Genomic DNA, 14045 nt, shown 5'->3' on the forward strand with positions numbered 1-14045 from the left:
GCTAGATGTCACATGACTGACCACAGTTCAAATCCCAGTCTCAGCAGCTTGAAAACCAAATCCTGACAAGGTAGAGAAATGGAGGACAAGGGATTGCAGTGTGACCACACCTCTTGGGGGGTGTTTTCTCCCTGACCCTTTGTTCTGCCTCCTCTGATGAGTGCACATGCTCCTGGCCAATTGTAAAGAGAGAGGTAGAGAAAGGGGGGTGGGGGAGGGAAGGGAAGGGAAGGGGTGGTGGAAGGGAGAGAGAGAGGGAGGAAGGGAGGGATAGAGGAGAGGGAAAAAAATCTCTTCTTTGGAGACTCCATTTGGGAATGGGTTAAGTAGAAAAAGCCCTCCCCGAAGGAGAACATGGATGGGGTTCTGGCCACAGAGCCCTGAGGCTTCTGGAAACCCTTGGCATCTGTAAGGAGCAGTATAAGGAACTGCGAGTGAGTGCTGGGAGGGCTGCAACTAGGGCCCCCCAAGCCCCCATGGGGAGGTGCTGTTCCGTTCCTCAGGCCTGGGCTTGCTCTCTGAGGCAGGAGTGAGTTTGGCTGGTTGCATGCGCTGTGTTCCTTCCTGCAGTGTGAGACTTTGGAGACTGGCCGACACTCATGACTTGGCATTGGTGATTTAAGCCCATTGGTAAATGAAGTATGGAGACACAGTGGACAGTTACTGACTTGTACTTTTCTCACAGATGAGCCTTAGAAGTCAGTTGATGAAAAGGAGATGGGCAGAGAGGTTGGCAAGTTCCCTCGAGTCTGTCGAAATGGGTGTGCACGTGTCTGTATATGGGTGTGTGTGTGAGTGTGAGGTGTGTGCAGCAGCCTTCTTGCTGCTGGTTCTTTGCCTCTGCTCTGCTCTGCAGCCCCAGTGACCGGCCGGAGTGTAAACTGGTCCAGTTTCCCTCTTGCTTAAATCCCTCCAGCACCTTCCCTGTTGGAGTGAAGACTAAACGTTCTTCCTCCTGAATAGAGGAGAAGGGATTGCAGACTGGCCATTCCCCCTGGGAGGGTGATTTCTTCCTTTCTGTCTCTCTGTCTCTCCAGAGAGCATGAGCCTATAGCAAAAATCTCTCTCTTAAGAAAAGGAAAAGTCACTCTTAAAAAAGAGAGAAAAAGTCTCTCTCTTGGAAAAAAAAAAAAAGTGTTCTTCCTCCTGCTGCAGCCTCAGCTGCCTTCCCTCCAGGCACTTTCCCTGAGACCCTTCCTAGTTGCCTTGTCACTTCCTTCTCATGGTTGTCAGTGGTGGTGTGGATGGGTTGCATGAGGCTCTCTCTCCTGTCTCTGGGCCCCGGGGCTTGCTCTCCCCTGTTCAGTGTCTCTCCCCAGGGACCCTGAGTGACTGATGCTGAACAGGGCTTAGTATGAATGTGTGGCATCAGCGCAGAAGTGACTGGGTGGTGTATGAATTTGGGCTGGGATGTTGCTGCTCTCAGGGGTGAGGGCTGCTGAGCACCCAAACTGCCATGCCCTCGCCATGGGGGCCATCCAGAGATCTGTGCTGCCCCAGGGCACTGTTGGCTTCCGCGTGCTCCCCAGAAGCCTGTCTGTTCTGTCCACACCCTTAACTCTGTCTGTGAGTAATGAGAGTATCTGACCCCCTGCCCCCCGCCCTGGCCATTTCTCTGCCGGGGACTGCATTGGGCACGGTCTTCACAGAATTCGAATGAAGACTCATGACAGCCCTCCAGGGCAGCAATTCTCGGGCCCCCATTTTACAGGAGAAAATTAAGGCCCAGAGATTGTGGTGGCCTGCCTTAGGCTTGTACCCATCTATACACCCACCTTTATTTGGGAGGTGCAATTCAAATAAATCGCGGTCATCATTGCAGTGCACATTTGTTCTAGCACGTGTCAGTGTTCGTAGAGAACTTCACCATCACTCCAGAGTACCCTTTTGTGTCCCTGGTGTTTTCCATACCACCATCCCAGAGGCGATCACTATTCTGTTTTATTCCATCACAGATTTGATAGTTTTTCTTTTGACTTAAAATTGCACAACTGGGGAACCAGCAGTTAGCGTAATGGCTATGTCGCTGGACTCCCACGTAGTCGACCGCGGTTTGTGTCCCGGACCCGGTGGCTTAAAACTCACGCCGGGCGCGTGTGCGTGCGTGCCCAAGATCCCGAGAGGAGAATGGAGGAGAAGGGATTGCGGCGTGACCATCCCCCCTGGGGGGTGATTTCTCGCTTTCTGTCTCTATGTCTCTCTCTGTCTGTCTGGTGAGCACACATGCCCTACAGTGAAAATCTCTCCAAAAAAAAAAAATTGCACAACTGTTATTTTTTAAAAGGTTAACAACTCACATACATGGTAAAAATTTATAAGGCATAAAGTTTTACAGAACAGAATAAATGCTCCTCTCTCTGCCCCTTGCCTGAGAGGCGTCCACAATTGGCAGTTGTGTGTCTGGAGAAGTGGTTAAGGCACACGGGCACACGTCTCCAATCCAAGCGCGTGGACACGTAGTTTACTTGACCTTGTTTTGTGTCTCACTTTCGCTGTCTGACATTTTATTGTAGAGATCACCCCCTGTTAGAGAAAAACTATCCTATTTTTTTAGAAACTGTACAATCTGACTCTGTGCCTTCAAACCATTCTTGGAAAAGGCATATTGCAAAAACATTGTGGATAGATTTCAAAATCTTTTTGCCCCCAAAGAAACTCTTCAATTCTGTTTTTCCACGAACTTTTTGAAGTCCCCGTGTTATCTTACATAATCATTTCATTACTCATTTCCAGGCGTTTGTGGTGTTGTGACAAATATCCTGGATGCTTGTCTTGGTACTTATGTTGTCTGTGTAGCTTAATTTCTGGATGCCCTTTCTTAGTAGATGAGGTCATTTTTTTCACGTCCTTTCCCTCCCATCTGTCCCTTCCTTCAGTGACCCACTCGTATCTTTGCTCACCTGCCCATCCGGTGGGGCCGCTCACTGGTAACTTTCTGTGCCTGATACTGGGTTGGCCTCTGAGGATATTGTCTTTGAGATTCTCATATAATCTTTTGGGGGGAAAAACAGACACTCCAACACAAATTCACTGAAGTGTGATAGTCTGTGTTTGTGCAAGGTTTCAGGGCCATGCGGAGTATTAAAAAGAAACAAAAAAATCGTTAAAGTTATGTGCCAGCTTTTTACTTCTAGCAAAGCGTCCTTGACCTGAGTCGTTTTTTAAAACCACACATCTGGTGCCTCTCATTCTGTGTTTGTAAAACAAATAAGCAAATTATCAAGTGGGCAGACACAGCCCTGAGAGTGGTTCAGACCCAGCTGGCCACCTCCTGGAGGTGAGGGTAGCCCACCTCCACTTCTGGATCGGATTATCAGGCTTGAGCCTGTCTGTCCTCTGACCGAAGAAGCTGGAAGACAGAGCCAAGCCTCTACACATTTTGTTCCTTATTTTAAAAGGAGATGAGAAAGTGAGGATGCTGGTGGGGTGGAAAACTCATTTTGGCAGTGAGAAATGAGAGCTAATTACGGAAGAGAGGGTTATTCGAAAATGGAGATGAGTGAGACAGTGATTCTAGAAAACATCGGTGATCATGCCATTTCATGACAGGGACAAGGATTCCCTACCCCTGTAATGTTTCCTTTTGCCTTCACTTTTTCTTCAAAGGCAGGGTGTTGCTGTGTTGTGATCCTTTGCCTCAGCCTCCCGAGTAGCATGAACAGAGGTTGAGGCTCTCCTGTGGCCTTGGCCTTCCTGGTAGCAGCCTTGACCCACGCAAGCTACTGTGGCTGGGCCTGCCTTTTCTATGGAGCAATGAATTTGTTGCTGTTTCCAAACTAGCTTATCCTTACCTTTTGTTGCTGTTTCCAAACTAGCTTATCCTTACCTGGCATAAAGTCTTTGAATGAGCTACAAAGCACTTTAAAAATTGATTGGCATTTCAATGTGGAAATACAAGGGGACTTCAGCAAGTTTATGGAAAAATGGAATTAAAGTATGAGTTCATTTTGGTGCAAAACTTTTTTTTTTTAAATCTATGGATAATGTTTTCATAATGTGCATTTTCCAGCAGGTTTTAAAAAACCCCTCATACAGCTTATGCTATGATTCATTCATTTAATCTGTCACAAATGATTAATTTAGTCCCTATAATGTACCAGGTGCTAGGCCAGTTCGCCAGGTGTTTCATGCATAGGTAGACATGGAAGCTGTTCTCAGAGCTCATAGGAAGGGGACAGGTTCACAGAGAGCCACTCTGGAGTAATCACAAGCTGAGAAACTTGCACGGGAGAGGGTGATAGTGAGAATACGTTTAGTTCCAGTGGACAGGAAAGGTGCCTCATAGGAATTCATATTTTAGCTAACTTTGGAAGGATGGGAAGAGGTAGTCTTACAGAGTTTGGGGGAAAGGGGAAGGGAACAGTAATTGCAACAGCACTTGCTTCATCACAGGTTATTCGAGAATATAAAGTCCTTGGCATATAATATGTGCTCAGCACATATGGTTCCCCCCTTACCTTTGTTGGCTCTTTGACTCTTTCTCATAAGACAGTCAGAGATTGTCACAGAGTAGGCGAGGCAGAAAACAAGGCTCTCTGGAGCCAGCTGACTTCTCTAGCTATCAGTAGAAGCCTAGAACTAGAACTTACAGTGTCTGAGTTTCCATTAGTCCCTGAGACTTGGAGTCTGGGAATTGACTTGTATACCCAGAGATAGAAAGGACCTGGGTTTTTCTAGAGAGAATGCCAGCCACCTTGGACTGGGCCAGGTCTGTGCCTTGGCCTCCAGGCCTGGTGCCTACTGGAAACCATCCTGCAGTGGCAAACACCAAAATCAAAACCAAACAGACTTTAAGAAAGGCCTAAGGTTTAGATCTGGTTGTGGTATAGTGTCCACTGTAGTGTACCTCTTCTCTCTCTCTCTCTCTCTTTTTTTTTTTTTTCAGATTTTTGCCATAGGGCATATATGCTTGCCAAAGAGAGACAGAGGGAGGAAAAATAAAAAATTACCCCCCCTCCCCAGGGGAGATGACCACACTGCAATCCCTTCTCCTCCACTCTCCTCCTGAGATTTTGGGCACACATGCACACATTCCTGGTGTGATTTTCAAGCCACTGGGTCTGAGATTTGAACCATGGCCAGTCATGTGGGAATCCAGTATCTTCACCATGCAACCTACCCTGTACATGTACTCTTAAGAGGTCGAGTCCTTTCACTTGTCATAGGTCTCTATACCAGCTGAAGCTCTTGAATATGAATTAGAGATAATTCATCTTCTGAGCATTCTACCACACCAGAAAATGCAAAGATTATGGGCTTTGGAGTGGAAAGCAGGGTAGCTTAGTGGTTAAAAGTGTACACTCAGGATCAGACCAACTGCACTTGAATCCCACCTTTATTAATTATTAGCTGAATGGCCTTGGGCAGGGTACTTTTGAGGGCTATCACTTTGTTAAGTTATTGCAAAACTTTATTATTTAAAGCACAGCTATTTTTACTTCTAGCAAAGCGTCCTTGACCTGAGTCGTTTTTTAAAACCACACATCTGGTGCCTCTCATTCTGTGTTTGTAAAACAAATAAGCAAATTATCAAGTGGGCAGACACAGCCCTGAGAGTGGTTCAGACCCAGCTGGCCACCTCCTGGAGGTGAGGGTAGCCCACCTCCACTTCTGGATCGGATTATCAGGCTTGAGCCTGTCTGTCCTCTGACCGAAGAAGCTGGAAGACAGAGCCAAGCCTCTACACATTTTGTTCCTTATTTTAAAAGGAGATGAGAAAGTGAGGATGCTGGTGGGGTGGAAAACTCATTTTGGCAGTGAGAAATGAGAGCTAATTACGGAAGAGAGGGTTATTCGAAAATGGAGATGAGTGAGACAGTGATTCTAGAAAACATCGGTGATCATGCCATTTCATGACAGGGACAAGGATTCCCTACCCCTGTAATGTTTCCTTTTGCCTTCACTTTTTCTTCAAAGGCAGGGTGTTGCTGTGTTGTGATCCTTTGCCTCAGCCTCCCGAGTAGCATGAACAGAGGTTGAGGCTCTCCTGTGGCCTTGGCCTTCCTGGTAGCAGCCTTGACCCACGCAAGCTACTGTGGCTGGGCCTGCCTTTTCTATGGAGCAATGAATTTGTTGCTGTTTCCAAACTAGCTTATCCTTACCTTTTGTTGCTGTTTCCAAACTAGCTTATCCTTACCTTTTGTTGCTGTTTCCAAACTAGCTTATCCTTACCTGGCATAAAGTCTTTGAATGAGCTACAAAGCACTTTAAAAATTGATTGGCATTTCAATGTGGAAATACAAGGGGACTTCAGCAAGTTTATGGAAAAATGGAATTAAAGTATGAGTTCATTTTGGTGCAAAACTTTTTTTTTTTTAAATCTATGGATAATGTTTTCATAATGTGCATTTTCCAGCAGGTTTTAAAAAACCCCTCATACAGCTTATGCTATGATTCATTCATTTAATCTGTCACAAATGATTAATTTAGTCCCTATAATGTACCAGGTGCTAGGCCAGTTCGCCAGGTGTTTCATGCATAGGTAGACATGGAAGCTGTTCTCAGAGCTCATAGGAAGGGGACAGGTTCACAGAGAGCCACTCTGGAGTAATCACAAGCTGAGAAACTTGCACGGGAGAGGGTGATAGTGAGAATACGTTTAGTTCCAGTGGACAGGAAAGGTGCCTCATAGGAATTCATATTTTAGCTAACTTTGGAAGGATGGGAAGAGGTAGTCTTACAGAGTTTGGGGGAAAGGGGAAGGGAACAGTAATTGCAACAGCACTTGCTTCATCACAGGTTATTCGAGAATATAAAGTCCTTGGCATATAATATGTGCTCAGCACATATGGTTCCCCCCTTACCTTTGTTGGCTCTTTGACTCTTTCTCATAAGACAGTCAGAGATTGTCACAGAGTAGGCGAGGCAGAAAACAAGGCTCTCTGGAGCCAGCTGACTTCTCTAGCTATCAGTAGAAGCCTAGAACTAGAACTTACAGTGTCTGAGTTTCCATTAGTCCCTGAGACTTGGAGTCTGGGAATTGACTTGTATACCCAGAGATAGAAAGGACCTGGGTTTTTCTAGAGAGAATGCCAGCCACCTTGGACTGGGCCAGGTCTGTGCCTTGGCCTCCAGGCCTGGTGCCTACTGGAAACCATCCTGCAGTGGCAAACACCAAAATCAAAACCAAACAGACTTTAAGAAAGGCCTAAGGTTTAGATCTGGTTGTGGTATAGTGTCCACTGTAGTGTACCTCTTCTCTCTCTCTCTCTCTCTTTTTTTTTTTTTTCAGATTTTTGCCATAGGGCATATATGCTTGCCAAAGAGAGACAGAGGGAGGAAAAATAAAAAATTACCCCCCCTCCCCAGGGGAGATGACCACACTGCAATCCCTTCTCCTCCACTCTCCTCCTGAGATTTTGGGCACACATGCACACATTCCTGGTGTGATTTTCAAGCCACTGGGTCTGAGATTTGAACCATGGCCAGTCATGTGGGAATCCAGTATCTTCACCATGCAACCTACCCTGTACATGTACTCTTAAGAGGTCGAGTCCTTTCACTTGTCATAGGTCTCTATACCAGCTGAAGCTCTTGAATATGAATTAGAGATAATTCATCTTCTGAGCATTCTACCACACCAGAAAATGCAAAGATTATGGGCTTTGGAGTGGAAAGCAGGGTAGCTTAGTGGTTAAAAGTGTACACTCAGGATCAGACCAACTGCACTTGAATCCCACCTTTATTAATTATTAGCTGAATGGCCTTGGGCAGGGTACTTTTGAGGGCTATCACTTTGTTAAGTTATTGCAAAACTTTATTATTTAAAGCACAGCTATTTTCTTATCTCTTGTGATTCTGTGGGTTGACTGGGCTCACCTGGGTGGTTCTTCTGTATTATATGATAGCGACCTGAGCTTTGATCATCTGAAGATTGAGCTGGACATCAAGATATTGCCGTCATTTGTCTTGCAGTAGGTACTGTCTGTCCACTGGGACCCTAGATGAGATTACTGACCAGAATACCTCAAGTGACTTTTCCAGCTGTGGAAAACTGAGCACCTGAAGTCACTGATAGGCTGATGAGTGGGCTAGAAGATTTTGATTGGGCTGAAGCATAAACAGCCTCTGTTTATTCACACAGAGTCCTCTTGCCCTTAGCTCTAAAGTGGGGGTGATAGCACTGCACACAGGGCTGTTGGGAGGAAGATGTGGGAAGAGTTGTTACATGAAAGAGCTTCACAGAACAGGAAGCCTTTGGTCATGCATAGTAGTGGTGGTGTCATGTTTACACACCCCTCAAGGGTGAGTGAGGAGAACTCCAAAGAGTCCACCTTTGCTACCCCTGCCTGAATCCTGATTCTGCCAATAAATGAATCCTGAATGATTCTACTTTTTTCCTATGGCTTTGGGAAGTTGGCAGGTATTCTCTCTCTGAAACAGGCATTTACTCAGCACATAGTGGATATCTATCTTTCTTTCTGGCAGAACCTGTAACATCTTCCTAGGCTTGAGGACTTGCATTCAAAATGGCAAGGTGAGCCAGTCCATGCTGGCATGGAGTTAGAGCTGGATGACCACTGGAAGAGTGGCTGTCCTTGGCTTGACTCTGCTCTCCAGCCCTTAAACCCCAGGAAAACCTGAGTCAGATGAGTTGCAGCAAGTCCCTGGGTGATGCAATCCCGAGCAGATTCTCTGTGGGTCTCATCTATCTCCACGTCCTGTATGCGGCACAGGGGGTGTTTGCTCTGGAAGGATCCAGGAATCCTGGCTGTTCTAGTTCTTCATTAAGGGGCCCTGCCTTCCCCATACCCAAATACTGCCCCATATTGCCCAGACCACAACTAGTGGTCAGCTGCCTTCTCTGCAGGTCCTGGAGAGTCAAATGGAGGTACCCCTGCTGCTGATCACTTAAGCCTCACGTTGGGATGAACCAGAGAGAAATCTGCACCCCAGAGATGTGTCCCCCAAGAATTCCCAGGCTTTAGGAGGTCATAGGCTACGCTGGTGGCTAGTATCAATAGAAAGCTGATTTTTCTTGTGAAATAATCTCTGTTCTACCTTCTTTTATTGCTAGAAGTATGATCAGCTTTCTGGAGGACTGTTGCAAACCCTAGATGATACCTAGTACCAAGCTGGGAAGATAGAAAGCACACGATTTTAAGATGTTTCATAAGCTCAGCCTTCAGCTATCAACATGCAGGTGCTGTAGTGCCCAGCCTCATTGCCAAGATATATTCCCCCAAGGTTAGAGTTGTCAGCTTCTTGTTCCATCCAGCCTCTCTGGTACTCATGCAGACGTACTAATGTCTGCTGGTTTGATGATCCTGGTAATGCCACATAATTAGAAGAAAAGCCTCTAAGTCAGAGGATTTAAGAAAGCTCAGATACTTACATCCAGTGCCCAAAATGTTCCCTAAAAATCAGTATCCTTGAGGGGAAACTTACCTGTCGAGAAAATACCTTGTTCCAAGAATCGATCGTTTTTGAAGAAGCTCCTTGTTTCTTAAAATTGAGAAGTGATGCCTGTCCTTAAAAACCCTACCTGGTCCTTTTTTTTTTTTGGGGGGGGGGAGGTCTTTTTGATTCCCTTTTCTTATGGGGTAGATGCAGGCAGACGTTGTTGTGTGCAAGTTTCTGGGTACAAGCTCTGACCCCTTCCAGTCGGAATGAGGCCGCGTTGAAAGGAGTTGGAGTGTACGAAAGGATGCACTGGTGTCCTGACAGCCTGTGGGTCCCTGTTCTGGACTGGTACTTGATTTCGCACTGTGCCCAGAAGAACCCAGGGGGAAACCGAGAACTACCTTACAGCCGCTGCCAGAGAAGGAGCTGGAATCTTGACTGTTTCTACCAGGCTCTATGAGGCTGCCTGAAGGGGGGGACAGTGGGTGTGGTCTGGAAGACTACACAATCCTCCTTTGCCTGTTGCCATTTAAGATGCATAAGAGAATTTGAAGGCAAGGTCTCTCCCTTCTGGTATTCTGCATTCTAGTGGGGGCGCAGGGGTGGGGGGAAAGAATGATTACCTAATAATGTGATGTGTACTTAAATTGATACACAATGTGTATCTGTTCATGGTTACTCAATTAATGCATCTTCATTAGAAAATACAGGAAAGTTCAAAATATGTAATGAAATTAATTGGATCTCTCAGTGATAACCTACCTGTCATCAGTAACCCACCGTCCTCTCGTGGGTGTATTTCAATCTAACCTTACTGATACATCATGTTAATTCTGTTGGGTAGACAGAAAAGTCATGATGCATTTTTGCATAGAAAAACAGAAAAAATATGTTATGACTTTTCTGATGATCCAATAGTTAGGAATCACTCTAGGCATTGCATTCCTAACTGCCTTTTTTTTATTTTAAAGAATTATTATTTATTTAGTTTTATTTATTATTATTTTTTAAATTTGCTATAGAGCATATGGATTCACCAGAGAGAGACAGAGAGAGAATGTGAGAAAGCAAACTGTTAGGTCCAGGACTGGAACCACGATCAGCCATGTGGGAGTCCAGAACTTTAACCACCGTGCCACCTGCTGTTCCCCTAATTACTTTTCATCAAACAGAGGCCAGGGCTTTTTTCTATGCCATTAAACATTCATCAGAAGTCCCCTTTTGGGTGGGTAGGGGGATAATATGTTGCTATTTGAATTTTTAATTGGTAGTGTATTACTTTATTTCAAAACTCAAACGGTACCAAAGGGTGTTCAGTGACTAGCCTCACACCCAGTGCTGCATACGAGGCCCCAACACACACTCCCACAGCACCCCCTGAATACCCCTTTTCTTCGTGTCTTGAATTTCACTTCCGTAGCTTCTTTATGCAAAAACAAATATATAGCCTCCATTTTTGCACCCAAGGTGGTGCATTAGGCTTATTCTTTGTATCCCGCTTTTCTTTCACTTAGTAATCTATCTTGGAGATCTTTTCATAACAGCGCACGGAAAGCTATGTTGTCCTTCAAAAGCATGTTTGAATTTTTTTAAGCAATTCAAAATATACTTTAAAAAAATCTTATAGAATGATGGCAAATGAAAATAAGCCTCTTTTCCCCCCAACCCCACTCCTAAACTGTTATCAATGATAGTCACTGTGACTATTTGTTACATATTATTCTAGAATTAGTTGGAGACTTATAGTCTTATGAATGTGCATACATGCACACATGTACACACACACACATGCACAGATACATAAAATACATTTAAATTTTTTAACCTGGGTATCCCATATGGACATGTCATAATTTCTTCAACTGTCCCTCTAGAGGTAAATCTATAGCTAACAATTTTCTCTTTTAACTTCTCTAAGCAACAGAAAGAAGAATGATCTTTGATATGAATCTTGGTCAGGATCTTTGATTGTTTTCTCCAGATGAAAATTCTCACAGTGGTTTCCTGGGTCAGACAGTTTTGGTGCATGTATGTGGTTTCCTGGTATATTAACCATCTCTTATCCCAGCCACCCAGAGGAAAGTGACTGTCATCATACCTGCAAGGTGACACTGCCCAGTTAGACATTAAGTCTTAGGAAATGGAGGTTTTTGCAGGTAGTCGTGTAAGTCCTTCCTGTTGGCTTTGAAGGAATCTCTCAGCAGCGTCTTGTTAGGACAGTCTGAGGTTTGACGGCAGTTCAATCACTTAGCTTCAGATACCTGCAGAGGGCCCAGTGTGGGTCATTCTCCCTCCAGGCTTCCATGGGGGCATGAGAGGCACCCTTAGGTCTGCAGGGTTAGTGTCAAGGTTAATGAAACACTGTGTTCAATTCTCAACAGCAGCTATGTTACTGTCAGTGTACACAGGCAGTCACTGAGCTCTTTTAGTGCTGGGCACAATTCTGTGTACCTTGCAGAGGTGAGCTCATCCTATCTCAGAGCAACCCGTGAGTATGACTACTATTATACACATCTGGAAGGTGAGAATAGCATGACACAGAGAGGTGTTTTATTTGTGGCCACTGAATCAGGAGGAGGTGGGGCTGGGATTTGATCCTGAGCTGCCTAGACCCAGAGCCTGGACTCTGTAACCACCACATTCTCCTGCCCCAAAGTCAGAACCCATTGCTTTTTTCAAGAGAGCCTTCTAGCGTTGTCTGATATTTTGGATAGACAGAACTTCTTCAGTTTCTACTTTCTTTTCACCCTTCAGCTGACTTTTCCTTTGTTTGCTGAGGATTTATAGTAGAAAAACCTTTGAGTTGAACAGAGTAGGGTTTGTATCCACTTCCTAAAATTGTGGTTTTAGGCAAATTACACAACCTCCCGAGCTGCAGTTTGCTCGCCTGTAAGCTGGAGGGAATTGTATCAATCCTGGGGCTGTCATGAAGATTGGTAAAGGCAGTGGACACTGTGAAAGCTCCAACAGGTAGAAAGTAGGGCATCAGTGCACTCTCTTTCTCTCACTACCCCATGCCCTACTCGCTTCCACTTTTTTTTTTTTTTATTAGTTTTGATTTACATTCTTATAGTTTTAGCCAGTTCAGTTTCAATCAGGTCAAGCAGGGAAGCTCACTCTCTAGGTATGAGAATAATTTCACCATAATGAAACACCTGCCATTGGTGGGCATTTTGTTATTTGCTTTACATGGTAACTGCAAATCCTGCATCAGCCCATGGCTCGATTTTCCTAGAGGCTGAGGCTGGAAGGGTGGGGACAGTCCCTTGGTTCCACAAGTGGGAGAATGCCTGCTGGCCCTCCATGGGCTGTGATCTGCAGTACGTGAGAGGAGGGCCATCACGCTGCACAGTTTAGATCCTTCCACCCACCCATGTTCTCATGTGGCCCCTGAGTCCAGAGGAAAGGCCTCATCCTACTGCCTCTGATCGCTCACCGAGGGGGAAAGGATGGAGCTGTTTGGGGTAGACGGAGGCCTCCTGTGTTTACGTACCAGGTATGCCTGTGTATGTGATGCCCAGCGTGGTGGAGTGACGGTGGACTTTTTTCATCGCACATCTGATAATCTTGCATCTCAGGTCCTAATTAGGCCTTTATGGCTTCAAAATTACATGCTTTTACATGCCCATCATTATCTCAATAGGATTAACAGTCCTTTTCCCGTAAGGATAATTGAGATCTCTCATGGTGGTATATTTTTATTACTGCAACATCATCTCCAACCATCCCTCTATGAAATCTCTTATTGTTTTGCAGTAACTGCTTTCCACTTCATTCTTAACAGGAAATGTTGGGAGTCCTTGAGAGGCAGGATTCTTCTGTGATTTCACAAACCATGGTAACCATTATGCGTTTTCTCTCTCTCTCTTTTCCTGCTTCTGTTGGTAGGTTCCTGGAGATTTGAGTCAAACATCCGAAGACCAGAGTTTGTCGGATTTTGAAATGTAAGTCCATGGCATATACTCACGAGGGGTCCTTTAGAAATGTGACTCTGCTATTGGCTTGTGCCCCAGAAGACCACGGGGGATGCAGAAATCAGTGTGGAAATCTGCACAAGGTTGATTTGGTTATCATAGAGGTGGGGAGTTGTTCTCCTGCAGCCCCAGCCTGGCCTTCAGACATGTTTTATCTTCCCCTTGGATGTTCAAAAACTTTTTTTTTTTTGGCTGATACTTGAAAGTTGGAAGATATTACATGAAAATGTAAATTTCTGGCCCAGCCATGATGGCACAGTGGTAGCCAGTACTCTGCAGTGGTGAGGCCAGGTCCCATGGTGGGTTGGGGTTTGGTTTGCTGGAGGACCTACACATGTGTGCCCGCCACCCTGGCTGGGCATGGGTGAGGGTGGGGATGGGTGAGGGTGGGGAGATCATGGCAGGAGTCTGTTGAGGGACACCCTCACTGACCTCTGCTTTCATCTCCAGTGCTTCTTTCTCCCCTCCCTGCACACCAGCCACCCAGCCAGTTCTACTCCTTTACCTCACTTGCACCTCTCCCCTCAGGATTTATTTATCTACCCTACATCTATAGTGCTTCCTCCGTGCTGGACACTGTTCTAACACACCAGTCCCCACAGCAGCCTTCTGAGACAGACACTGTCTCTCAGAAGGTGATTCGAACAAGATTCTAACCCAGGTTGTCTTGATCTAGACTGGTGCTCTTCACAAATGTTAGATGCCATGCCTGAAGCACCTTTCCTAGTC

General features: G+C 45.5%; 1 protein-coding gene across 4 annotated transcripts in view; it reads left to right on the top strand.

Annotated features, from left to right (window-relative positions):
- SNX29 (sorting nexin 29) overlaps positions 1-14045 on the top strand; it is a 535094-nt gene that overhangs the window by 367421 nt on the left and 153628 nt on the right. For all 4 annotated transcript variants that reach the window (XM_027771071.1, XM_014587074.2, XM_027771069.1 and 1 more), the window contains one exon: positions 13231-13286. In XM_027771071.1, coding sequence (XP_027626872.1) covers positions 13231-13286 — 56 coding nt within the window. The remainder of the gene's footprint in view (positions 1-13230; positions 13287-14045) is intronic.

The sequence above is a fragment of the Tupaia chinensis genome, unplaced genomic scaffold, assembly GCF_000334495.1.
Source record: "Tupaia chinensis unplaced genomic scaffold, TupChi_1.0 Scaffold000182_1, whole genome shotgun sequence".
Lineage (NCBI taxonomy): Eukaryota > Metazoa > Chordata > Mammalia > Scandentia > Tupaiidae > Tupaia > Tupaia belangeri.